General features: G+C 35.1%; 4 protein-coding genes across 5 annotated transcripts; 3 read left to right on the plus strand and 1 right to left on the minus strand.

Moving 5' to 3' along the window:
- The first annotated feature begins 176 nt into the window (after positions 1-176).
- On the plus strand, positions 177-2,051 carry LOC104905934 (uncharacterized). The gene is made up of 4 exons (XM_010694592.4): positions 177-448; positions 642-745; positions 868-1,039; positions 1,685-2,051. The coding sequence occupies exons 1-4, from the start codon at positions 269-271 to the stop codon at positions 1,802-1,804; spliced, it is 576 nt and encodes a 191-aa protein (XP_010692894.1). The 5' UTR covers positions 177-268; the 3' UTR covers positions 1,805-2,051.
- A 2,266-nt stretch (positions 2,052-4,317) lies between these two features.
- LOC104905926 (30S ribosomal protein 3, chloroplastic) lies at positions 4,318-6,315 on the minus strand. The gene is made up of 2 exons (XM_010694585.4): positions 5,894-6,315; positions 4,318-4,841 (listed from the first exon to the last, which is right to left on the minus strand). Exons 1-2 carry the CDS (start codon positions 6,134-6,136, stop codon positions 4,557-4,559), a joined length of 528 nt encoding a protein of 175 aa, XP_010692887.1. The 5' UTR covers positions 6,137-6,315; the 3' UTR covers positions 4,318-4,556.
- A 5,891-nt stretch (positions 6,316-12,206) lies between these two features.
- LOC130590414 (structural maintenance of chromosomes flexible hinge domain-containing protein GMI1-like) lies at positions 12,207-24,059 on the plus strand. 2 transcript variants are annotated; one of them, XM_057392790.1, is made up of 5 exons: positions 12,207-13,817; positions 15,226-15,309; positions 22,332-22,415; positions 22,564-22,648; positions 23,743-24,059. In XM_057392790.1, the coding sequence occupies exons 1-5, from the start codon at positions 13,663-13,665 to the stop codon at positions 23,896-23,898; spliced, it is 564 nt and encodes a 187-aa protein (XP_057248773.1). In that variant the 5' UTR covers positions 12,207-13,662; the 3' UTR covers positions 23,899-24,059. The 2 variants fall into 2 exon arrangements, with proteins under 2 accessions (XP_057248773.1, XP_057248774.1); XM_057392791.1 differs by lacking the exons at positions 22,332-22,415; positions 22,564-22,648; positions 23,743-24,059 and adding an exon at positions 15,645-16,280 and having other exon boundaries at positions 12,207-13,244; positions 13,503-13,614; positions 13,749-13,817; positions 15,226-15,285.
- A 77-nt stretch (positions 24,060-24,136) lies between these two features.
- Positions 24,137-27,453, plus strand: LOC104905880 (uncharacterized). Its single transcript, XM_048639537.2, has 5 exons — positions 24,137-24,246; positions 25,563-25,806; positions 25,898-26,002; positions 26,108-26,202; positions 26,984-27,453. Exons 2-5 carry the CDS (start codon positions 25,702-25,704, stop codon positions 26,988-26,990), a joined length of 312 nt encoding a protein of 103 aa, XP_048495494.1. The 5' UTR covers positions 24,137-24,246; positions 25,563-25,701; the 3' UTR covers positions 26,991-27,453.
- The last annotated feature ends 394 nt before the right edge of the window (positions 27,454-27,847 follow it).

Consider the following 27,847-nt stretch of genomic DNA (forward strand, 5'->3'; position numbering starts at 1 on the left):
GGTAAACATGTGCAAATTACCAAGAAAATGACTTAGCACTTAGTAGTCATCAAATTTGATTATTAATTGTTATGCCATAGTTTTAATGGTTCACAGTCAATGAAAGTGCCAAATTTGGCATCTTTTTTTTATCCAAAAAACAAGTTGAAACCATCCAAGTCCCCCATAAGTTTTTGACTAGGATGTTTTTCCTTGACTCGTTATAACTTATATATATACCCATTATTATAAAACCCAACTTAAGAAAGGCAAACATAACAACATAAGTATGGGGAAAACATTGAATATTTTACTTGGAAGAAAATCATCAAAGTTAAACTCTTTCTTAGAGCATTCTTTTACTAGAAATTCACATCTCAAGAATCGGCAACAAGCTCTTTTCTCCATTTTTCAATCTGATGTTATTGAACTTCTCAACCTTGGTCACCAAGAACAAGCTCTTCTTCGAGTATTATTCTATTCTCGCCGCCTTATTACTTCATCTGTCTGGAATTAATTGTCACGTTGATAGTATAATTTAAACTTGTAACGTGACAGTTAGTTGTACCTAAACAGATGCAATTTTTTTAAAATTAACATGAACTACATGCAAAGAATGTTTAAGTTTTTTTTAAACTAATCTTGGTATATGTGATCAACAGGTTGAGCATGTGATAAAGAGCAAGAACATGTTGGATGCATTTGATTTGATAGACTATTATTGTAACCTTCTTCTGGAAAACGTGTCTTTGATTGAAAAAAGCAAGTTAGTATCTCATCTCATTTTATTTAATACTTAGAAGTGTTTCATTTATTTCAGAGAGTGAGTATTTTTTTTGGCTATAATTTCGTGGGTTCTATCTAATATTTGTTTATTTCAATTTTCAGGGATTGCCCAGATGAATTAAAGGAGGCCATAGGAAGTTTAATATATGCATCTTCAAGGTTTGGAGATTTCCCAGAATTACAACATATTAGAGATTATTACACTTCAAAGTTCGGCCATCAGTTTGTTTCTCAAGCTGTTGAATCTCCTAGAAGTTTTGGTGTCAATGAAAAGGTAAAATTAAGGGATTCTTTAACTCACATACTATAAGTGAAAATTTTCGCCGATTAATAGAAACGTCCTCAAGAGACTTAAACTATATTATTAGTGCACTTAACGTCTTGTACAGGGGAAAAAGAAAAACCACAACAATATTTTAGGGGTGACCAAAATTTTTATTTTCATTTCAGAAAAATCAAACATATTTTTGAAGAATTTTCAACATATTTTACGGTAAAGTCATAATATTATCAAAACTGAGGGTGTCTAGGCTCCCAGCTTCTGTGTGTTATGCACTAGTTTGTTACGTTGGTAAAGTTGGGATGGTATCATATTTAAGATTTGGGATTGAATCTTGTTTACATCATTGCGTTTAGTACGTAAAAAAAAGTAGCTTGGTGCACCATTTTTGGTACTCCTAACCGTTCTAAGTGCATGATATAAGTTTCGACATCACTGCGTTTAGTACATAAAAAACTAGCTTGGTGCACCATTTTTGGTACTCCTAACCGTTCTAAGTGCATGATATAAGTTTTGACATCACTGCGTTTAGTACATAAAAAAACTAGCTTGGTGCACCATTTTTGGTACTCCTAATTAACCGTTCTAAGTGCATGATATAAGTTTTGACTAAAGTATTTTCTTGTTTCCTTTGGTCAGATTATGCAAAAGCTATCAAGAAGCAAACCAAGCATGGAAACTCGAATTAATTTTCTCAGGGAAATTGCATCCAACAATGGCATCACTTTGCATTTACAGGCGAATGCTCAACTACAGTGAATAATCCCATTTATATGATCATATTGTATATACTTTTTTTTATGATTATGTAAGAAAATATAAGTAACGCAAAACTAAACTTAGAAGAGGTGATTAGCTGAAGTAGGTGAAAGATTATCCATAACAGTTAACTAATCCATGAACATATATATGTTACCCATGGACTAAAGGATTGTTTTTGTATATAACATTTTTGTACGATATTTTGTTTATTTGTTTCTTCCTCAATCTTAATTGACTTATTCAATTTGACTTCTCCATGTTACTTTCATTATTTCCACCAAAAAGCCCGTCAATATATCTGCTAAAAAGGTTATGACAATCAACAATTTTCTAAAAGTATATAAAGTCAACAAGAAGTTAAGTAAATTCAAAAGCCAAGCTTTTACAAATTCAGACAAAGAAAATGGAAAGACAAATATAGTACATATTTGAACAAAGCCTTAAGGCTTCTAACCTTAAACTTAGTCCAAAAATTGGCACCTACATACAAATATTCAAGGTCGTCAAACTTGCTCCGTTTACAAGCAATACATTTCAATCATAAGCGCTATATACAGCCAAAAAAACTAGATAGAGCAAATTAACGATTAGTGTTGCACTTGCACCCCTTTACAGGGCGTGGCTACAATAATCAATACCTCCATAATCAAATCATAAGGGCTATATACAGCGAAAAAACTAGATAGAGCAAATTAACGATTAGTGTTGCACCCCTTTACAAGGTGTGGCTACAATTAGGGGTGTAAGTTCGGTTTTTGGTTTGGTTTAAGGTCAAAACCAAACCAAACCAAAATAAATTCGGTTTTGAAATTTCCAAACCAAATCCAAACCGAAATTCGACTCAATCCAAACCAAACCAAACCAAAATATGAAATCAAAAACCAAACCAAACCAAACCAAACCGGATTTTTTTTATCTTTCAAAATCCAAACCAAAACAAACTAATTTTTTTTCATATTCCAAAATCCAAACCAAACCGAAATGAAATTATATCAAACCAAGATAAAAACCAAACCGAATTTAAACCAAATTTTTTGATAATTTGTATTTCAAGTGACAATATTTTTGTATTTTTGTAATTAATATTAAAAAAAAGAAACACAAAAAAATAATAGACAAAATTCGTATGTTAAGTGACAATAATTCGGTTTTTTTTCGGTTTTCCAAAACCAAAACCAATCCAAACCGAAAAACCGAAAAAATAATTTTTTTGAATCCAAACCAAACCGAATTTCAAAAAAAACCAAACCAAATTACTAATTCGGTTTGGTTTGGTTTGGTTTTCGGTTTTTGACCAAATAACTTACACCCCTAGCTACAATAATCAATACCTCCACAATCAAATCATAAGGGCTATAGATAGAGCAAATTAATGATTAGTGTTGCACCCCTTACGGGGCGTGGCTAACGTAACCAATACCTCCATAATCAATTTCACTGCTTGAGTGGTGTCGCACGATTTGCGAGTGAGAGAAGTCTTACTGATGTTAGAGTAGTGAATTGTTGTGTTGCTGTAGATTTCACTTATTTGCTGTATGGAGTAGATTGTGGAAGAAGAAATAGTAACTAAAACTTGGGCTAGGGGTTTGGGGATGATAATTAGAACAAGGGTAATTTCATCCATAAAAATATAACTTTGCAGCATGCCACTGTTTAATTTGCTGTATGTAGCACCACTATGCATGGGTATATAAGAAGTTTGTTTGTAGATTGAGATCGATATTGTATTACTCTAGAATTACCAAATGCTGTGAAGTTTAATCGTACTATATACACAAAACTAGAATTGACAACTTATCCCATAGTAATACATGTGATGGTTTATAAAAAATTGTGAAGATCCTTGATGCTCAAGTAGTCAAGTCTGAGGTTCCAATTTGTGTGAGCCCTAGTTGTGAACAACAGCTGAAGAAGGTGGTCGAAGCGTATCGCATGCTTCATGAGAAGGAATTCTTTATGGTTCTTCTTGATTAGTTTGTTGAGGATGACTACACATATCTGGAAATTCCACCTCTACTATACCTAAGTTCAGACTTCAGAGTATGTACAGTACTACTGTATTAGTACAAGCTGTGAGAACTGAGAAGGTAGTGATTTTAACTATCAATGTTGTTTTTTTGTAGGATGAATGAAATATACGAGACCGATGACAAAAAGTGATAAGATATAGTGTTATGATTGCAGCTTAAATATGTATAAACAAGGAGTTAATCGCGCTTCTGCTTATAAAAATGGCCTGGCACTGGGCCATACCTGTGCCAAAGACTTGACCAGGCAGGACATGTTGGCCTTGTGCTTGTAACTTGTTTATGCGGCATGCCGGATGCTTGGTCAAGCATGACATGCTGGCCTCGTGCCCCAAAAACCATGGCCCGAGCAAGACAAAGGTCCACAACCAAACTTACAGGACCTAAACTTCAAACCTTTTGTTGTTTGGGACCTGGAGTGATATAAGAGTATTTTGCATCAATAAGGACTTCTAGCTTTCCTTCTGTCAACAACCAAAAAACTTCCAGAAGCAGAAGGGAAATTTCAAATTCCAAATGTAAATTGAACCATAGCATATAGATACATGAAACTTAGTGTAATAATATATGAGATATCTCTGTTTGTTCAATCAACTGCATAAAACTCAGAACAGTCGAGCAGTAGCAATGTTTCTGATTGATGAAAACGAGAGAGAACTCCTACAAACACAAAGAGATACAAAATACGCCTAAAGACAAGAAAATTTCACATAGCAAGCACTCTAAGTTGTAAGATTACCACCACTTTGTTGCCACAAGTTGATGATATCAGTGGCTTGATTAAGAAGAATAATCATTTGTTTCTGGGATATCCAGGGCTTACTCTCAAGCAACACCTTGAGCTCTTCCCAAGCATCTTTCCGAGGCCAAAAGTAGTATGGACTCAATGGTATTGTACCATGACCTGGTATCGTTTGATTAAGGGCAAGACCGATGTTTTTCTCCATCCATATGAATTTCAAAACTAGCCTCGGTTTATCCATTGGATTCACTACCACTTGCAGCTTCTACATTCACAATACAATAATCACATCAGTCAGATCCTATAATAAAACAGAACCAACTACTTCATTGTATTTGTACTCGAACCATTTATATTTCTGATTTGCAATACTGAAATAACCAATTTGATGCGTATATATGATCCAGAAACAACGTCAGCTGGTAGTTCAAAAGATTTCTGTTGCTAATTTCTTAGGTATAGTTACATATTATTGCTTTTATGGATGTCAGGACTCAGGAGATAACAATCAGCCTATATAATGCCAACACCAAAGCAAAGATATAAACCTGTGTGGCTATGTTACTCGAACTCGGTTACTCGTGTATATTGAGAAAGTTTTCAATTTGGCCCAAAATCAAGTGTCAAAGTGGCATTACCATGTCAGAGCATCCAGAATTTAACACGGGTACTTAAGGTAAAGTAAAGAGTCCAATAAACATAGACATTACTTTCAACGCCTAGATGGTGCATGCGCTTGTATGTAGAGCATGGTGCGCACATGTACCTGGCTAATATGCCAAATGTATATAAATAACACGTCAAATGAACACATGTACATGGCTAACAAGCCAAATGAACAATATGTACATCTCTTTGGTACATGTTCATTGGTATTGGTCTTTATGTTCATAATATAGTGCTTGATGTTCATCGTACAAATGTTGCTCATCCTACGGACCTGTGTATGTATTAATTTGGGCATAAATTTTAGAAACAACCTAAAACATGAAATGATTTTCTCACAGAATTACAAACGAGAATGAACTATAATTTCTTTAAGAACTACTAGCAATTCAGTCAATGCAATAGGATTCAAAATTCTATCCAAAAAATACAACCAAGCATAAATTTTCTCCAAGAATTTCAATTTTTTCACTACAACAGAATCTACCCAAAACAAAATCACCCAAAAAAGAAAACAGAAAATTTCGATTAACTAATCAATACATTCCTCAAACGAAATTCAAACAAACAACCACACAAAATTTCCAATACATACACTTAAATAACCCAAAAAAATTCAGCAAAAATTAAAAGAAAGAGAAAGAAGATAACCTCTTTAGTGACAACAGGTAAGTCATCATCAACATCTAACTCATTCTCCACAACAGAGATATCAGAAATGGATTCTGGAGCAGCAGAGAGAGAAAAGCTCCAATTTTTCTTCTTCAACTGAGAAAAGGGTTTTGGGTTCACAAAGGTGGGAGCTTTTAAGGGTTTAAGGGATAATTTAGGAGATGGGTATGTTGAAGGTTTAACAATGGCGTTAATGTTAGGTTGAACCGCCATTGAAAACATCTTCTAAGTTAAAAAAAAATTGAGGAGAGAGAAAGAAAGATAGAGATATGGGGAAGGTGTGCTTCACTGTGAATTGTGATGTGATATGGTTAAAGTAGCAGCCTAGCAGGATAAGGAAAATTTCTCCTATGCACTGCTTGGCTTGGTGATGATGAGTTGATTTCTTCGTTTAGTTGGTCACTAGGTTTTAGGCCCGTGCATAATGCACGGGAACTATTTAGTTTTTATATATCAGCTACAATGAAAACGTGTAAACGATTCTTACGTTAACTTGATAAAAAATTATGTTTAAGAGATATACACTTTTATATTAATTATAAAGTTGTTTAACATATACATGATACTCATATGTTTTGGAAGACTTCTTTTTAGTGCAAAACGAAATTTATTAAGAAGTTACTCCCTCCGTTCTATTTCTATAATATTGCAAAATGAGATTTTTACATTATCCATTCACCATCATAACCTTTCACTGTATATTATGATTTTTATGTAAGGAAAAATATTATCATGTGGGGTCTTGTTAGATTATATTCGTCTCGATATATACTTTCAGAATATCATTTTTTATAATTTTACTAAAAAGTAATTAAAAATATTAATAGTTTAAATAGTGCATTGGCAAACGTGAACATACTCAATTGTTGCAGTAGAAAAAGAACGGAGGTTGTATAACATAGTCATAAGCAAAGCCAACAACACCTTAAGAGAAACTTTGGAATTCCATATTTTCTCACACTTTCGATACAATTGAACCGCTAATAACTTATGTATGGGAATTCTTTGAAAAATTAATAAAGTGATGACATGATTTAATATAATATACCAATTTTGGTGTAGCCCCACAAACCATCATCTAAGGGTTGAGATGACAAAGGTAAATTAATGATCTCAACTGCTTCGAAAAAGGGAGAAAAGTTGCACGAACTTGGTCTTATCCCAGTAAGCACTTAGGGGTCAATTGTCTTAGAAACCCTCTCCACATTACAGTCTTCATTTTTTACTCGAAATGGCCTTAAAGTGTTAGACTTCCCATGTTCTTTCTCATAAATTAGTACTATTAGCAATTTTTACTCGTGACTAATAAATGGCTACATAAAATTAGCCATGACTAAGAACTGGTCTCGGGGATACAAACCTACCATGTGATAGGGATTGTCATTGACTTTTAACACATGGCCGAAAAAACTGTTTTTTTTAAACATCATAAGAAATTTTGTTCCAACTGACGGAATAAATACATATCGGGTATAAATACCTTATTGCCCGTTGCTACCTGAAATTACCACAATTTCGATAATATATTGTATCATCCTTATTCCCCGTTCCATCTGACGTAATGAGTATCATACGGGGTTTCCCACTTTACTTTTTTGCCTAAATACCTTATTCCCTGTTGCTACTTGAAATAATCCTTACTCATTAGTTTCTTCCTGAAAACAATTTTAGAATATATTAAGCCACCACAATTTTAATATTAAGAATAGTTTAGAAAATGATAATTTTGTATAGTAAACAAATATAAATACACAGTACTTGTATAATGTATGTGTGTTTTATAAGTTCTCCATATGATTTACATTTCAATATTATCTTTTACATCAAAGAAAAAAGAAGTTGTCAAAACAAAGTGCATAGGCAAATTAACAACTTTTCTAATTCGATAACTTCTGATCTTTCAACAACACTTTTACTCTCTTATAGACCAACTAAAATTGAATACTTATAAATCCCTCTTTTAATATATAATTAACTCATTTTGTTGATTCACCTTCTCAATTAGTGTCTCGAAACTCATTAAAGAAAGCTATATTTTATAATTTGAGCACATGGGCCATGTTTCACTCTCTCTGCTAATCCTTTATTTTAGAAATTTATATAGAATGGGCCGAATTCAAAGTGTGCATTTCTTTAAAAATGAATTAATATCAAGTAAGTTCATAAGTGGATGTATTCATAATTTTTGTTTCATTTGAATGTAAGAGCGTGGGAAAATTTTGAGTGATCCTAAGGTTAAACCCTCTTAGACACAATAAAGTAATAATATTAATATATATACAATAATTTGGAGAGAGAACAATCATAAAATTAATGTCTGAATGTACTATTGGCCGAGGAAATTTCAATAATTAGAGGGTTGGCAACCCGTTGGATCACCTAATCATCTAAATTTTTTCGAACTTATATCGTCATAGTTTTGTCAAAATAAGCTGAAGTGAACCGCCCTTATATGTTGGTTTTCACTTTTTTTTACCTTATTTAATTTCTTGTTTTATATATTGTCTCTTGTCTTACTTCTCTCACTTTAAGGTATTGTTCTCCCCACCTTATTTTCAGTTCAGTTAATTCCTAAATTATTATTAGTTATGATTTAATTCAATTCAGTTCAATTCAGTTCAGTTGTTTTATGCTAAAGAGAACATACCTTAACTCTTTTTTTAAAAAAAAAAAATTAGTATGTATTGGTCGTGGATATGATTTGTTATGATGATTCATATTATCCCACCTAGACCACTTCGGATTAAAGATTAAGTTGTTATTGTTTTTGTTATATGTAACCTCTGATCATAGTCATGGTGTGACATATTTTTTTTTTTGAACAAAAACATGGTTGAATATTAGCTCATGAATTATTATAATAATATCGTGTAATTAAAAATATATTTTAAAATCGACTTATGACCCGTGTGTTCAGTGACTGATGTAACTAATGTCATGATAAAATGCACGGGAAGTTTTTTTTTTATTAGAAAACTAATAATATATCGATTGAATTTTTTATTTATACAAATTCTTTAGTACCACAAATATACAATAAGTTATTATTACATGGAGGTAACTTTTTGTCATAAATACATCAGTTTTCTTAATCCAGAAGTGATCCATTTAAGATTAAAAGTTACCGCTTTTACCAATAAATTTTATTATTCATTAGATATAATAGTTGGAAACCATTATTTTTAACTTGTCGAAAAATTACATTTTGAACATATTGCTTTAGACCCTTGTAGATTATATGCATAATTTTTCATATATTTTTTTCAATATGTTTGAAGTTCAATACTATTTTAGGTATACTTAATTACATCTAATAGTTGTTTTTTTACTTCATGGTATCTTGTGTAAAGTCATATATATTATGTAGATTACGATCTATATTATATTACTAAAAGTTACACAAGAAACACATGTCACTTCGTACTATAAATTTTCCCAACAAAATAAATTTTTAGTATTTTCTATTTTTCCGCCTGTCCATCTACATTATGGCCAGAAGTTATACGTTTAAGATATGATTTGGACTTGTGCATAATGCATGGGAATTGTTTTTTTTTAAGTAGTTTTTTTGTTCCAAATTTATTAAATCCATAATAATCAGATTTCATGCATTTAAGGTTGAAATAATATAAAATATAAAATTATATTTCATGATATATAAAAATCATTTTTTACAACATTTTAAACAATCTTTTTAATCGTGATATATACATCTATAAATAGGTACGTAAATGAAACAAAAAACACATTAAAAGGGGGAATATTTTATAAATTTAAGATTTTAGGATGTTTCTCCTAAAATCATGGTTGAATATTAGCTCATGATTTAATTTTTATAATCATATCGTGTAATTAAAAATATATTTTAAAACTGGCTTATGACCCGTGTGTTTAGTGACTGATGTAACTAATGTCATGATAAAATGCACGAAGAAGTTTTCTTTTGATTAGAAAACTAAAAAACATTTATTGACAATTTCATTTATACAAATTCTTTAGTACCACAAATATACAATAAGTTATTATATAGTAGGGATTTTTTTTTTTATGAAAATAAAGTGAAGAAACAATCTTTGATAGCCGAAAATCAAGGAATATAATACTCCATATGCTGCTTGGTCAAGTTTTCTGCTATCAAACAGGTTTTGTAAATGATTTTTATTTCCTTAAAGGTTACACTTATGTAGCAAATAATTGATTTAATTTTAAAATCCTAACATAACTGGTTCATCTAATTGATTTGTTGCCTAAAATGCTAGAATGCTGAATAAAAGGAATTCAATTACGCCTAAAATTATGAGCTGAAAATAGATCCAAGGCTAATGACACGTGGCAGATTGATGAAAAGCAAAGGAGAAATCGAGGAGCAATGTGAGGCTTTGAATAATGGTGGCTTGACACGTAGGCAGAATTTTTCTTCCTTTAATATTATATATGATACAACAAAATGTATTACCTTTCCCTTGAGTTAAATGGTCAAGTACGTGTTCTTTTGGACTTATTTTCAATTAATTTCGGTTTCAGTTAATTTTAATTTTAGTTTTGTTAATTTTAATTTAGTTAATTTAATTTCTTTCAGTTAATGTAATTTAAGTTTAATTAATTTCAATTTAGTTTACTTAATTTAATTTTGATTCAATTGATTTTAGTTTAGTGTATTTCAATTCAATCTTATCTAATGCTTGATTTTTTTTCAATATTATTATTAATATTGTTATTATTATTAATAGAATAATTATAGTAACAATAATATTTTATTTTTTTTATTTCTATTGTCATTATTTATTGTTATCATTATTATTATTATCATCATCATCATTATTATTATTATTATTATTATTATTATTATTTAAGTATTGATAATATTATGTTAATACTTATTGATTATTATCTTATTAATATTTTAGAAAATGAAATATACAATTCAGTTCAGTTTCTCTCGTTTCAAGTCATTTAATTTCAGCTCAGTTAATTTAATTTAATTTCAGCTCAATTAATTTAATTTAAGTTCAGAAAATGAAATGAGAAGGTGGTGAGAGAAAGACTTAGAGAGTTAAGAGGGACCGAGAGAAGGAGAAGTGAAGCTCAAAATTATATTTCTATTATTTATTCTATAACCTTATAAGCTACTACAGACTCATTCTTCGATTGGTATTGTAAGAGACCATGCGAACTTAAATTTAAAATGAAAGAATAGCGGATCTCAATATTAAGTGGTATTTTTTTCACCTTAGAAAATAAGTTTTAGGTCCAAGAAATCGAGAAAATGTCTGATCAAGTCTAACCTAACGCTAAAAAATAAGTTTCGATAAGGGTTAATCAAGCTCAATCATGTCAAATAATCTCAGTTAGGATAAGTTTACGTTTTTTGCAGGTGAAGAGAACGCACCCTAAGAAGAGGACGAGAGCCACCATTCTGAATATAACTAGTTATTAGGCCCGGGCTATGCCCCGGGTAAGGAAAATTTTCATTTATTAATATTATACTTTAAAATAGTAACACTAAATATCACTTGGTCTAATGGTTAAGACTTTAATATATAAGCTTGAGGTCATGGGATCAAACCTTGTGCTATGCAATTTCTAGTTTTTTTGAAATGGAATGTTTTTGGACTTTAGCGCATATGAGTAAATAATAGTGCTTTTAATATTATTTATTTATGTCAAAAATTCGAATATTGAATATTACCAAAAAAATTTCCAAAAACCCAAACACAGATAAGCAGTAGACGCGTATTATAGCTGTTGCATAATTCAACAGCTAAAATACGCGCGATATTTTTTAGCCGTTAGCCTGTTACATACACCGTAGTACAGCTAACATACGCGTAGTTCTAGGCGTATGTTAGCTGTTATACGGTATTACAGCTAAGATACGCGTTTTCTACGCGCATATTAGTAAATACCTTGTAGTGCAGCTAATATACGCGTAGATCTAGGCGTATTTTAGCTGTTATACGGTATAACAGCTAAGATACGCGTTTTCTACGCGCATATTAGTAAATATATAAATAGTCGCAGTTGTTGCACGCAAATCGCCAAATCCCCACTGTTGATAAAACTAAGCAAAATTCGAAATTCCAATACTATAATTTAACGTTTTGTTGATCTGATTTGTTGTTGAAGATGAATAAAAAAGTGAAAATGAATCCAGATTTTTGTTGATTTGACCTAATCCTAATGGTAATTAGGTTTTTTGGTTGGGTAATTTAGTGGTTTATTGACAGAGCTTGGAGATTTGAGACGGCCCTAGCCCCTAGCCCCTAGCAGAGTTAATTGTAATTTGGTAAGTGTTTGGGTTTCAAACAGATTCAATTATCTAGTTACTGTAGTTCAGTTTGTTGTTTGTTTGTAGTTGCATGAATCTTTTTGTTTTCCCAGGACTATTTGAATATTTGATAGTGATTCTTGCTTTAAGAAGTAAACAATTTTATTTGCACATCATCATCTTAATTCTTAACTATAACTATATCTATATGACTATATCTGTTGTTCTAGTACTTGATATCTATATATATTTGAATATTTGATAGTGATTCTTGCTTTAAGAAGTAAACAATTTTATTTGCACATCATCATCTTAATTCTTAACTATAACTATATCTATATGACTATATCTGTTGTTCTAGTACTTGATATCTATATATATTTGAATATTTGATAGTGATTCTTGCTTTAAGTTGTCTCCATAAAAGACATTTGCAGTTATGTTATGGTCAATGCTTCATTGTAGCTTTTGCTCTTTATTTATTACCTGTAGGCTGTATTATTGGCTTTCGTCTCAGATGCCCTGCTCTTGCAGTTATCGACTGAATTAGGCACTGATTAGATTACTTCATGAATGCCATCTGTTGAAATTTTGAAATACGCAGTAACATAGTCAGTCAGGTATCCTTGTGCTTTCTTGACCTTTGCTTGTAACATTTTCGTTAGCTGAAGGAGCATATAGCAATATAGTCAACAGTGTTTGTAATGAATTTGTTAACCTTCACCATCTTGATATTAGGAATTAGGAGTTTGAGACTTTTCCTTCTTTAAGGAAGGAGGAATGTATACCTTTACATTAATTTATAGGTACATCACTTGTCTTTTTTCAGCCGCCTAGACCTTAGAGAGTGTTGTTCCTTTGTCCTCATCCTCGAGACAGTGGAGTGTGAAGCTATTTCTCAAAAGAAGATACTTAATTTATACCTAATATCAATGGATGATTATAGTTATTCTTTTTCCTTGTGTGTATACATTGAATTTAAATGCGTAGCATTCTAATTTTTCATCATATGCAAGTTCAGGAATCAGTTTGCAGTTTCTATCTTCAAGCTTCCCCGACCAGGTGGTATATGGCTTTATGTTTATCTCTTAATGGTTTTTTATCTTTTTTTTGGAGATATAGTATCGTTTTCAATGTTATTGATGGTTACATAATATATTTTTTATCAGTTATGGTTTCTTATTCAAGTCTCCCTCTGCCGACTCACTTGTTAACCTTTCTGCAATATAGGGTACTGGCTACGTGTTAGAATCAGTAACTGCATGATGGAATTCTCATAGTTAACATATTTGGTTAACCTCGAGAGAATTTGTTTTCCAGTGCTAGGCATGCTATAGTATCTGCAAAGACTGAACCGTCTAAGAAAGTTTTTTGGCTTCCTTTAGAAAGGGATGCGCTATTAAGGCGGTCTGGTTCTCATCCTAACTGTACGGTAATATAGGTTTTTTGTGAGATGTCAACTTTTTGATGTCCATAAATTATGTCTCTCTCTTTAGACGACGCTTTGTTTGCAGGCTCTAGAAGCTATCTTCAGTGCTATTCACAGAAATATTTATTAATTTTCAGGCTGCGGGTGGGCTTCGTGATCCATCAGACAGAGAGATTGAACTGTCCCCTCATGGATGTTTTACGGAGGTGCAGTTTCTGAATGTTTATCACCTTATCTTTTGAATCCTTAGGGTTTTTTTTTGCTTTTTGGTAGGAAATCCCTGAACTTACTATTTTGCTTGCATGTTTTCTTAGCTTATATGTTTAATTCCTTACATGCTTGGACTGGGGGAATATAATTAACTTAAGGGGTAAATAAGAAAATAAACAGAAGCAAGATGGGTAGAGGTGGTGGTTGAGAGAAGAGTAGGCGTGGCCACGTGGAGGAAAGATTTTGCAATAAGCCCAAGGTGCTACGTAATGTATTACCCGAAATGGAAGTAATTATCCGATCCCCCTCTATCAACCACCACTACCTTAACCCATCAACTTCTCTTTATTATATGACCCCCTTAATTTATCTCTATTATATAAGCCAAGGGAGGAGGTGTGGTGTCCTTTTTTGAAGTGACTAAAATACCCTTAATGATCTAATTAATGGAATGAAAAAAAATTACAAAAACAAATCATTTAAAAATTCTCATTCCAACTTGCCATTTAAAACAAGTTTAAAATGGTATATGCATCAAATACTTCAATCAAAAATTAAATGGACAAAATATTTATACCTTATAAAAAAAAATGGCATACATAACGTGCACATGAAAAGTCTGAACATTTACTACCTTTGATACTCTTTAATCCAGTTAAACCAACTCATTATTTTTGTTCTTTCTGTTCAATATTCATTCAAAAAAAATTAATGTTAACAATCACTCACAACCTTTTTATTTTTTTACATAGCGAATTAATATATCTAAATTCATCTAATTGTTGAATTTTTCACATTTAAGTTTAATCATAAATAAAGTACGAATGAAGTATCTAATAGAATAACAAATTTTGAAATTAACGCACGCATCGCGTGCATATGAAGGCTAGTTTCCCCCTAATTCAAGTGTGCTCAATGTGCTATTTTGATATGTTATCGCATAACATCTTCTGGTGTCACCTACGATGGAATACAAATTTGATTAATAAAGCAAATAATACTCTTATCTTGTACTCAAAATATACGTACCTTACATTGTCATGAATCATGGTTCCTCAGCCCTTTTTTAATGTTGCTTCTACAGGTCTAGTGATTCCAAATGATCTTGCTGAATCTAATAATCTTCTGTATTTGACCACTGGGACATAGTGTAGTAGATGTTTGTTGATTTCCAAATGGCACAATGACTCTGACTGCTACGCTCTCTCTGCCTGCTACCTTGTTTGATGACAAATTATATTAGATTCATGGGCAATAGTACATGTACTGAAAGCCCTTTCTGTTTAACCCCTTAAATTCGGTAATCTGGATACAAGAATTTATAGATTTGGTGGTTTGATACTAGTTTGTGCTGTACTACTATTGTGTGTTCTGACCCTTGAATTTTTGTCCAATGCGCTGCAGATTGTTAGGAAGCCCAAGTCAGAACTCCCTGATATATTTCAACTCCAGTGCAAGCTTAAGGTTTTTTATTTCCCTTACATTTAGGTAGCTTTTATATCATATTGTACTATTTTGCTACTTTTTCATTATTTATGGTGCTTAAAGAAATAATGAGCACAAATATCTTCTTTTTTCTTTTATATTTTAAGATGTACGAGCTTTTTATTTTTACGAGAACAATTGAGGTTGTCTCTGCTCATTTTTGAATTTCTAGAAGTTTGATTTGTCTGTGGTTGGTCTCTTGAAAGGGTTTTTATTTTGAATGTGAGGTTGTAGTCTTTGACTGGCTTCACAAGTGCTGTCTTTTAGAAGATTGATTGACAATCGCTTTTCTCCAAGAGTCGAGTTTCTTGTAACATTTCCTCTGTCTCTTTTGACAGAAAACCCAGCTTTATTAAGACTCAGAGGCCTTGTCCAACAAAACAGCACTAGCAACCTCAACAGGTGCTTCATCAATCCACACTCTTAGCTCCATGTCTGATTTGCACAGTTGGGCTAAGAGATGGGCAACTTTGTTCCCTTGTCTCTTCACATGAGAGAAGGATATGCATGAACAATGAGAAGCAAACTCTATAATATCTGATACAATTTTGCCAAAGGGAGATATTTCATGAATTTTTTCACTAAGATATAGGAAGAGCTTCTTGCAGTCCACTTCCAACACCAAGTTCCTCAAGCCTGCTTCGCTCGCAATTTGCAATCCATGCCTCGCACTCAACGCCTCTGCAATATCCACATCTGAAATGCCCCTTAGACCACAGCAGGTAGCTAACATCACGTCACCTTCCTCATCCCGAACTACCCCGCCCATGCCTATCCCTACCTCTTTGATTATGGCCGCATCCGTGTTCAGCTTATAAACACCCTCCCTAGGTGCATTCCATCTCACCTCCATTTCACCCCCTAACACATTCCTTTGGATAGAATCAGGTTCCTTTTGGAACTCCCACACCCCCCTAACAGCTCTCTCCACCACCTCCATGAAAACATATTTTTTTTGTTCAAACACCCATGCATTGCGCCCCTTCCAGATGCCCCAGCAGAGCATCCAGAACAACTCCCACCACACCGCTTCTTGTTTGTGCGCTAGTAAAGCTTCAACCCAATCCCGAACTGAACCCCCCTTCACCTTGTCTGGTTCCAGCCGCAAAGGCGATGCATACCACACCCTTGTACTCTCAACGCACCGCATGAACATATGATCCAACGTTTCATCAGCTTCACCACACCTCTCGCACACTTTATTCACCTTCATACCTCTGCTTGCTAGATTTGCTCGTACAGGTAACGCATTTCGAAGCATCCGCCACCCAAACATTTTCACTTTCTGGGGAACATTTGCACTCCATAAATACTTCCATATTTTCGACCGATGAGGGCTTGACGAAGAAGGCTTAGAGCTTTGGCTACTATGCAGCTCGATAAAATAGGCACTACGGACCGAAAACTTTCCATTCGCATTGTGGTACCACATCCACTCATCCTTGGAATCATGCCTTGGTAATGGAATTCGCTGAATCGCCCTGCTTTCTTCACCATTAAACACCTCATCTAAAAGTTCCACATTCCAATGGCCATCTAACATTAGCTCATGAACCCCTCGGTATTCACTCATCACCCCTTCTCTTACTCCTCGTTGCACCCTACATTCGGGCAGCCCAGGCACCCACGGATCGTGCCACATGTTTGTTGTCCTCCCATCTCCTATCACACGACACAGCCCTTTTGAAATAAGATTTTTCACCGACAATATCGATCTCCAGGTGAAGCTGATGTTCGAGTGTTCGTTTGCTTCCATAAAAGAAGTCGTTGGGAAATACTTAGCTTTTAGGACGCGGGTCATGAATGAGTTTGGCATGGTAATAAGCCTCCATGCTTGTTTAGCCAACAATGCTCTATTAAAGATTTCAAAATTTCGAATCCCCATACCACCATCTTGCTTTGGAAGGAACATCTTCTCCCATGCTATCCACGTTAGTTTTCGCTCTTCTTTTTTTTTGACCCCAAAAGAAATTTCGGCACATTTGAGCAATACCATCCGTTATGCTTTTCGGAATCTTAAAACACTGCATTGCGTAAGAGGGTATGGCTTGAGCTACCGCTTTAATTAACACCTCCCTACCCGCTTGTGAAAGACATTGTCCTTTCCACCCTTTTAACTTCTTCCAGACTCGATCCTGAATTGTTTGAAAAATTCTTTTTTTTGAGCTACCTATGAAAGTAGGCAGGCCCAAATATTTTTCGTGTCCCTCAACAGCCTTAAAATCCAACTTCATCTGAAGAGTATTAATCTTCTCTGGCTCCAAATTTCGGCTATAAGACATCTCGGATTTTTCCATATTCAGTTTCTGCCCCGAAGCAGCTTCATAAGTAGAAAGAACATCTAATACATGTTCCACTTCTTCTTCAGTAGCTCTCACAAATAATAAACTGTCATCTGCAAAGAATAAGTGAGAAATAGGTTGGACTCGTCTTCCAATTTTAACACCATGAATGAGCTTTTTCGATTCCGCATCTCGCAATAATGTGGACAATCCTTCAGCACATAACACAAACAGAAAGGGCGATATCGGGTCACCTTGCCGCAGCCCCCGTGATGGACGGAATTTCCTAGAGGGTTGTCCATTAACAAGCACTGAAAATTCAGCAGTTTCAACACACTTCATCACCATCTTTGTGTAACTCTCAGGGAACCCTATCTTTAACATCATTTTTTCAAGAAAACACCACTCTACACGATCGTAGGCCTTGCTCATATCAAGCTTGAGTCCCAAGTATCCCTTTTTCCCCTTTTTTTTCTTTCGCAGGAAGTGAAAGCATTCATAGGCTACTAAGACATTGTCCGTAATTAGCCTCCCCGGAACGAAACCACTCTGGCTCTCATGAATGACCATCGGAAGCACTTGTTTCATTCTGTTTGCCAACACCTTAGACGCCAGTTTATAAATAACATTGCATAAACTAATCGGACGGTAATCAACAGGAGACTCACCATGCTTCTTCTTGGGAATTAACACAATATGAGTCTGATTTACCGCACCAATATCATCCACACCATTCAGAAAGTTTAAGATTTTATCAGTGACATCCTCCCCTATGGTCTCCCAGAAAGTTTGATAAAACAATGCATTCATTCCATCCGGCCCGGGAGCTTTGTTTGGGTGCATTTGGGATAATGCTAAAGACACCTCCTCCCTCCTATACGGTGCTGCCAGCATCTCTTTCATTCGATCATCAACTAGTGGATCAACTAAATCAAGCACAGGATCCATGTCACAATTGTTAGTTGATGTAAACAAATGGTTAAAGTAATCGACAAAGCATTCCATAATATCTTCTTCCTCCTCAAATACATCACCAGCTGCATTTTTGATACATCGAACATTGTTGCGCATTTCACGTTGGTTGGCTTTGTGATGAAAAAACTTTGTATTTTTATCACCACTTTCAATCCAACTTTGACGACTACGTTGGTGCCAATAAATTTCTTCCCGCTTTTCCAATTCATCCATTCGTGCATCAACATTCCGCATCGCATTCATATTATCCTCTGAAGGCTCACGTTCCATCAATTCTTTCATTTGGTGTTGGCAAGCTCGTAATTCTTTGGCCACATTTCCGAACTTTTTCCTACTCCAAGTGGTGAGGTTATGAGCTGTTCTCCTTAAATTCACTCCCACATCCATCCCCCGCTGCCACGCACTCGTGACTACCTCCGTACTCTCCTCCTCCCTCAACCACATGGCTTCGAACCTAAATCTTTTGGTTTTATTTCGCATAGCTACCGCAACCTGACCTCCACAAACACTAGCAAGAAGAGGTAAGTGATCAGATTTTCTCTTTGTTAAATGTGATACAAACGAGCCAGCAAACCTCGTCTTCCATAAGTCATTCGCGAAAAACCTATCAATACGTTCTTGTATATTTGCCTCTCCACCCCTATTGTTAGACCAAGTAAACTCATAACCAACAAAACCAAGATCCATGAACTGGCAGACCTCCATTGCTTCTCGAAGTATAGTAGCCTCATGAACTTTGAAATCCGCCCCACCCTTCTTCTCCGACTCCATTAACATGATATTGAAATCACCCCCACAAAGCCACGGCATAACCGGAGCTTGCGCAAGTGCTTGTAGTAAGGCACCTGTGTTTACTTTATTTTCCTCCTCTGGATGTCCATAAACACCCGTAAATCTCCAATCACCATTTATGCTATCTTCCACAAGGACATCAATATGATTCGCAGACATAGTTGTAATCTGAATATTTAACTCATTTTGCCATAATAAAACTAACCCTCCACGTCTTTTTCTTCCCACCCCCTCACAATCAACTGCAATCATCTTATCAAATTTTAATTTCTTCCTCACAATCTCCATCTCATGATTTTTTTGTTTCGTCTCACAAAGGAACACTAATTTGGGGTTTTCTGAGGAGATGACTCTCCTTACAGCGCTAATTGCAGCGGGACTCCCCAACCCTCTACAATTCCAGCTAAGAATGTGTATCATTGGTCACCAAGGGTCCATTCTGTGGGACCCGCCACCTTTTCATCAGCTGCACCCTTGTCCATCTCCAGCGCAAGGTTATCTATAATACTCACCCTCTTCAAATATCTTCTCTCCTCGATTTCCATAGCATCCAGACCATTCACCATTCCCTCTCTTTCATCACGTTTACACCCGGAAGCTTGAGCACTTTCGGGCTTACTACGGCTGTCCGTCCTCTCAATTTGCCTCCATATTTTAACCTTCCTACCATACACCTCCGCCTTCTGAGGAAGCTTGTCTGTTTGGCCTCTTAGCGATATGGGATCATTAACCCCAGCACTCTCTGCCTCCGTTATAGAAGCCTTCTTCAAAACATCCTTCCCTTCGCCCCTTGCGTCAGTAGTATCCCTATCACTCTTCTCCTCCTCCCTTCCTTCATTGGTCACTTTACTCGACTCTTTTAGTGCCCAGTTATCTATTCTATTCACCATCTCCCTAACATCTGCCTTTATATCCCTCTTCGGCTGAGCTTTCGGCTTTGTAACAAAAAGAGCGCGAGCACAGGAGTTTTCACCAGCTCTCCCATGATCTTTATCCCCCAAGTTCCCCACTTTCCATGGAGATGCTCTGAGCCATCCTCCAAACTTCACTTCCCCCTCATCTACATCATCATCCATGTCACAATCTTTTGTTCCATGGCCAACTCGTCCACAGAAGAAGCAAAACAGCGGCGGTCTCTCATATTTCACAACAAAAGCCTCCTCCTTTCCATTTTTCATCTTTACATTGACACAGGTGACCAATGGGTTACGTACATCATGCAAAACACGGATTCTAACAGACTTATCTATCCCCACTGCACCCGAATTATCCATTTTAATAAACCTACCAATCTTATTACCAATGGCCATTACGTTATCAACATTTAATCTACCCTTAAAAGGTAAATCATAAACCCTAGTCCATATGGGGAACTCCCATAATTTAATGTCAGAAGGTTTACAGTTACCTTTTATGTCCGCCATCAGGATGACATGCTTGTCAAAATGCCACGGTTGCCCTTCCATGACACGTTGCTTGTCCTTCCAATGGTGGAATTGAACCACATACAAATTCTTGCCAATATTTTTTATTTCTAGGTCAGCCTTCGTCTGCCAGATATTGGTCATAGTCGCCACAAACGCTGCTTGATTAATGTTTCTCCTCGTCCATATACGAATAACTATACCCAATTCCGTCCTGGCATCATCCTCGTCTGAGTCCTCCTCTATCCATTCTATGGGTTCATTTGTATTCACCCCTATTTCTTCGAAACCTCCCTCGTCTCGCTTTTCGTTCTCCCTCTCTTTATCTTGTTCCAGGCTGATATGCGCAGAAACAAGTTCACGAATGGAATCAGTGTCCATGGTTTCAACGTCGATCAGTAGATCAACTTCGATCTCCGCGCACGGAGAAAACCCTAGTATCGAGACTAGCAAAACCCTCCCAAGGATAACCTAGAGGGAACTCTTTCTTATTTGGAATTTTATTTCCTCTGTCTCTTGACTCTTGACTCTTGATGCTCTTTTTAATTCAATTATTAAGTATGAATAACTACAGGAACTTCGATCATTTCATGTTGGTTTTTAGCATAGTGTTGTTAGATTATAAGCTGCTCTTTCTCTAGAATTATAGTGTTAATCGAAATAGCAACTTGACTACTCTCGAAATAATGATAATAAAGCATAACTTTCTGTTCATAAAAGACATTCCGGTGTTTAAACATGTACAGAGTTTAACTTGCTCTTCATGGGTAGAGGCTGCAGTTATGGTCAATGCTTTATTGTAGCTTTTGCTCTTTATTTATTACCTGTATTGGCTTTCGTCTCATGGGCAGTGGGCAGATTTCAATCATGACCTCCTCTTCTCCACTGAATGAGGCACTGATTACTTCATGAACCTCCTGTCGAAATTTTGAAATATCAAGTATCATAGTCAGGTATCCTTGTGCTTTCTTGACTTTTGCTTGTAATATTAGGACTTTGACTTTTCTTTCTACAAGGAAAGAAATTTGTATGGCATATTGGCATATCCTTTACATAGAAACGGTCGCCGTTAATTTATGCGTACATCACTAGTCTTTTTTCAGCCTAGACCTTGAGAGTGTTGTTCCTTTACCTAATGTCAATTGGTGATTGTAGTTATTCTTTTCTCTTCTGTGTATGCATTGAATTTAAATGTGTGCTACTTGTTCATCATATGCAAGTTCATCAATGAGTTTGCATTTTCTATCTTCAAGCCTCCCTGACCACGTGGTACACGGCTTTCTGTCTAACTCTTAAAGGTTTATTGGGGATTGGGATTATCTTTTCTTTGGATATATAGTATCATTTTCGATGTTATTGATGGTTACATAATATATTTATTAGCAGTTATGGTCTCTCATTCAAGTCTCCCTCTGCTGCTGCAAGCTCACTTGTTAACCTTTCTGCAATATAGGGTACTGGGCCTACTGGCTATGTGTTAGAATCAGTAACTGCTTGATGGAATTCACATAGTTAGCTTATTTGGTTAATCGGGAGAGAATTTGTTTTGCAGTGTTGAGGTTCACGAGGATAAAGTTTCTGTCTTTGATACTGGCTCTAGGATGGATGAAAGTGACGAGAATTCGATAGTGAAGTGGTACTTTCAGTTTCTCCTTTTGAAAAGCGTGGTCTTTAATGGCTTTAGTTTGTGGATGTAGTTACTAAATTTCCACTCTTTTTGCTCTATGTTCTCCTACATCTTTCATATCTCTTATACTAGTTTCTTGGTTTTGTTAATTTATCAGGGGGGAAATGGGTGCTTCAGCTCACAGAACTTCCAAAAGACTTGCAATTGGAGGAAAACCTCCATATCTCACGGTAATGACAAAGGTATTATCCAACCTAGTAGCAATCATATGTAGAGACTCACATATTCAGTAGACAAAGCTAAGCTATCTTTGGAAATATAGATGAGTGTCTTCACTTAGTTGAGAGACTGCTCTTAGAAAGAGAATCTATTTGCGTTTAATTCCAAGGAGCTTTATTTTTGAAGCAAACAAAACTACTCTTGGAAATAGTTTCATAAAACCAATACTTTTCATGAATTATGTACATGGATTTTTTTGAGGAAGGTGGATCTTTTGAATATTAAAGTTGAGCATTTATTCGTTAGTCTATGTCGTAACCTTACTCTAACTTTCAGGTTTAGCTGGGCCATTGTTTAGCTGTGACTTCTTTTTGATACATGCTTTCCTTTTTCTTTTTTTGCAGCCTTTTTTTTGGGATATATGGCTATGGTGGAACTATTAGGGATGTATGATAATTACGTCTCCTGCTCTCCTTATTGTTGAGCATGGAATCTCATTTTTGGCAATTTTTCTGAATTCTGTGTCCTATTCTAGGCATGCTATAGTATCTGCAAAGACTAAACAGTCTAAGAAAGTTTACTGGCTTCCTTTAAGGAAGGGATGCGCTATTAAGGCGGTCTGGGACTGATCTTAACTAGAAGGTAATATAGCTTTTCCGTGAGATGTGAACTTTTTGAATTCCCCTGACAAGTGCTGGGACCAAAGCAATGCAATGCATTAGAACTTGATGGGGTCAGTATATTGGCATCTAAATGTTTTAGATTGTAGGGAAAGATATTATTGAAAACAATAATCATATTAGTTAATTGAGAAGATCTCCAAGATACATTAATTAATGTGATATCAAGGAGACCACGTGGATATTATCTAGAAATTGGACCTTGCTAACCAAACATGAACTGAAAAATGTTTGCTGTTTTCTTTGTGGTATCAAGTGAAACCTATACTTGGTATTTTTCTACTTAAGCCAGTGAAGTTTTTCATTGTTACCCATATTGCAAGTTGCAACACCATTCTCTACAATTTTTTGTGTTCTGTTTGATTCTCCTGAATGTTTCAACTCTGCATTACTTTTAAATCACTTCTTGTGTTTGTTGATGTTGTATCACATTGCAGGAATTACTTAGAGATGCTTATGTTTCTGCTGGAACATTACCTCCTATAGAAGTTGTTGCCTTACTGCGGCCTTCCAATTTCACTCGAAGTAGTGCCTCTAATGATTTAGACCAAAAAACCATTCTAAGGGACAATTACGACATGCCTGGATATTAATTCAAGACTGAAGCTGCAAAATACCCTGAGGGTGACCATATTTTTTCAGCAACTGTTACAAATACATCACCTTATGGATGTCAGGGTTTGTATAGATTTTTGGTGGGTTCAATGTCATGTTTATTTCAAAAAGCTGTAGTTGTTCATTTTCCTTCTCTCTGGTAAGTATTAAATCCCTTGTCTTGTTTCCTGCATTCTGGATTTTGAAAGAATACAATTAGGATTTGCCTCTGTAAAGAAAAAATCAGCAACTGCAAGTTCTGAATTGATTGTGAGGGTCAAAGCATCATCTAATATCAAACGCTGGGAACTTTCAAAAGATGATATAGAACTGCCTTTGAGTGTGAGGTATGCTACTACTCGTGGATATTTTCTCTGTATTTCCAGCTCTTTTCACCTTGAATAATGAACTGTTATGTCACCTATGTTGCATGTGCAGCTAATGTGGGTCTTGCTTACCTGACTAAAGGAAGAAATTTAGTTACTGAGCTGCTTTTAGTCTTTCAAGTTGTATTAAATTACAGTATGTAGAATTAATTTTTTTGACATGTTGAAATGCTTACATAAATCACACGAAACATGCTATTTGAAGATCTTCAGGTCGACTTCTAGGTCAAATATTCACTAGCCTATCTTGGATACACATGACTGCACAAGATATGAATGTTAATCCTTTTCTCTCTTTTTGAGGGTGGGTTAGGAGAAGTGAGGAAGGTTTTATGCATTGGACTTTGTATTATCCACGCCCTTGCTCCCATTCTTTCAGCAATGTCAACATCATGATACATCTTTTTCATGATTCTTACATCTCCAGTCGATATGAGCTCTCTTGAGGAAGATTTGATATGCTTCATCGAGATTACCTGCGGCTTTGAATTTTTATCTTTGATAGATAATAGTCATACTCATAATACTCCTATCGTTGTTAGTTGTGACCTCCCTGCAGACAATCTCTCAATAGATTTTCGGCTTCTAGCATGTCCTTTAAATTTTAGCAAGATTCTGAATTGGGCCACGTTTGTGTCAGCTTGCTCTTGAGGTGGGTTAGATGTACCTGGAAATCTATTTTGTTACTCGACATAATCTTATAGTTAAGATTTTTGACTTTTACGAAATGTTAGTTCCCTAGGTTAGCTATGCAGCTACTTGCAGATAAAGTCATGGAGTAGGTTAGTAAGATCTGAAGTTGCATAAGGTCATGCGTTTTTGGTGCATTTAGATTGCCTGGATATGGAAGGACGAGTATGTTCTTTTCATATATCTCTGAGTAAGATAGTAAGTTGCTTTTGCTGCTGCGTTTTTTATGGAATTAGATTGGTGGGATCTGGAAGGATGAGTATTATCTATACATTAACTTAAGAGCAATATATGTTCTTCTCAGTTTGTCATTGTTTGCGTGCTATACAATACATGTTTTTTATTTTCTGAAATGGGAGAAAGTGATGAGTTTGCAAGATCTGGAGTCTGAGGAAATAAGGCTTTTATTCTCGTCCTATTCGAATGCATATATTATGCTAAGCCTTTAATACCCTAAGCCATACCAATTTGTAATTTGTTATCTGTGAGTGATGTATCATTCTTGATGTTTTTACTTTCGTTGCCAAATCTGCTTATTCCTCTAGGCTTTCTGAATCAAGCACTGCAAACACTTTTTTCCTTTTCAGAATAGAGTGAATTTTTGGATATATCTACAACCACAATAGCAGCAGCTAATGCAGCCATATCTTCCCTACAGTTCAGGTTCTTGTCACCATTGACAGTTGCCTGTTAGATGAATATCACAACATAAATTTTTTCAAGATAATGCCAGATATAGAAATCCAGTTAACGTCTAATGGTGTTGTGCTTTCTCATCTAAAGAACGTGAAGGTGGATTTGTCATCAGATATGTATCATTTGATTGTTTCGGTATGAACTGTATGGCCTTCTGTATATTGTAAAATTGAGTTGCGCTGCAGCCTGTGGTTAGTTTTAAGATATATATATTTATAAAATGCAGAATGTGCGGATTACAACTGATAAGTTAGACATTATTATCCCAATTTATGAAGCCGTGTTGGTTTTATCTCGGCCTGATAAGCGACCCTCAGCATACTTTGTCAAGGTATCCTAGCATATTACTAACGGTCTTAATCCTATTCGCCTAAAAAGAGTTAGCATGTTGACCATATTTGGGCTTGATAGTACTTGTCTGCTTTCTTTTGTCCAGTGTTTTCTGGACCTCTACGACTTGTCAACATTAGTTCGTCAGAATCAGGCGAAACGTTGCTTCACAAGCAGGTCATTGAGGACTTCAAACTGGAGGTATTTACGTTTTCAGGAAGTAATTCTTTCTGATACTATGTTGCGTGCAATTCTACCTATAATTACATCGCCAAGTATTCTACATTCATAATTTAAAATGTAGAGAGATGGAATGACTCGGATGTGACATTGTAACTGAAACTTTTTCTAGTGTTGTACCATGTGGCGAAATTGCTGTCAACTCATGTCCATGGTGGAACCAGAGTTTTTATCAAGTCGATATCTTACGTTAACAATGGGAGTATGTTTACAAAATTGGGCTATTTGAATGAGGGCTAATTTTCTATTTGCTGTCAAACATACAACATGTACTTAAACAAAAATTAGAATGCTGTGTATTTTGCTCGATAATCAATTTTTTTTTGACATATACAGTCTAAGTGAGTTCATTGGGACCCTTCTTTTCTAATGTGGCTGTCACAGTCCAGTAGAAATCAATTTATGTGGCTCTTTCAGATCTTGAATCAACATTAAACATGAAGTTCAATTCATATACCTCCTTTATTGACTATAAACATTTATCCGAATGAAATATTGTGGAGTTGATAAAAACGACTGAAAAAATATTTATTGATTCTTTGTGATTCAGGATCTTGCTGGAACCTGCCATGTTACTGACCTGCAGGCATTTAGTTGTTAGGATTTATGACGAGTCTGTTATACAAATAACGTTTTTTAACTCCTTTTGCAACTTTTGGTTATCATTACTTAAGTCAATTTTGCATGACCATATTGGATAATATATCTGGGTTGGTGATTTTATTGAAATCGTTGCTTTCAGGTGTTAGATAGACATCGTAATCATGTCCAACAAGGCATAGAAGCAGAGCTGCATGTTCATGGTTTCTCTTCTGTTGATCAAATTGGTCTAAAGCGCGGGGTAGTGTAGCTTTCTTACAACATAAAGCAAATATACAATAACGGTGATTTCACGAGCTTTGCTGTACCACAACTTTATTTGCGTAGTTTCATTTGACTATAATAATTTCAGATACATTGCGAGAGAGAAAGTATTTGCGCATACCCGGTATGGGCCAACAGTGTCTATACCGGGGTATGTTAGTAATTTTGCCAGAAAAAGACAAAAAGATTTGACTCTGATCATGTAGGAGAGAAATCAGATCAACTAGCATATGAATCAGATCAACTACAATGTGAATCAGATTAACTATAATGTGAATCAGATCATGGATATATGTAAGTAAAAACCAAAAAAAAAAAAAAAAAAAAAAACCAAAGAAAAAAGGAAAAGTTGTATTTATTTACAACTTTGCCCCGGTATTTACAAATACCGGGTATGCTCTTATCAGCGCTCCATTGCGAGATGAGTGTATTCTTTGCCTTTGCTATTCTTGTACAAATAAATGTTCTTTAATTGTACAACTGTATGAAGTCGTATTTGACGAGTATACTGCAGACTATTTCATGGCAAGTATTATATTGGGTTTATATATGGTGGTTGCACGATCTTGTGACATAGTATTATTTTAGCTAGGAGAAATACAATGGACAGAGTAGACACTTTGCATTGATAGATGAATGGAATATGGAACTTTGAACACAAACTCATAGTGTGCCTTTTTTGAAAAACAATACCTCTACTAATTCTCTCTAATATATGTTAATTTTGGCACTATTAAATTTG

This window comes from Beta vulgaris, chromosome 2, assembly GCF_026745355.1.
Source record: "Beta vulgaris subsp. vulgaris cultivar EL10 chromosome 2, EL10.2, whole genome shotgun sequence".
Classification (NCBI taxonomy): Eukaryota; Viridiplantae; Streptophyta; class Magnoliopsida; order Caryophyllales; family Amaranthaceae; genus Beta; species Beta vulgaris.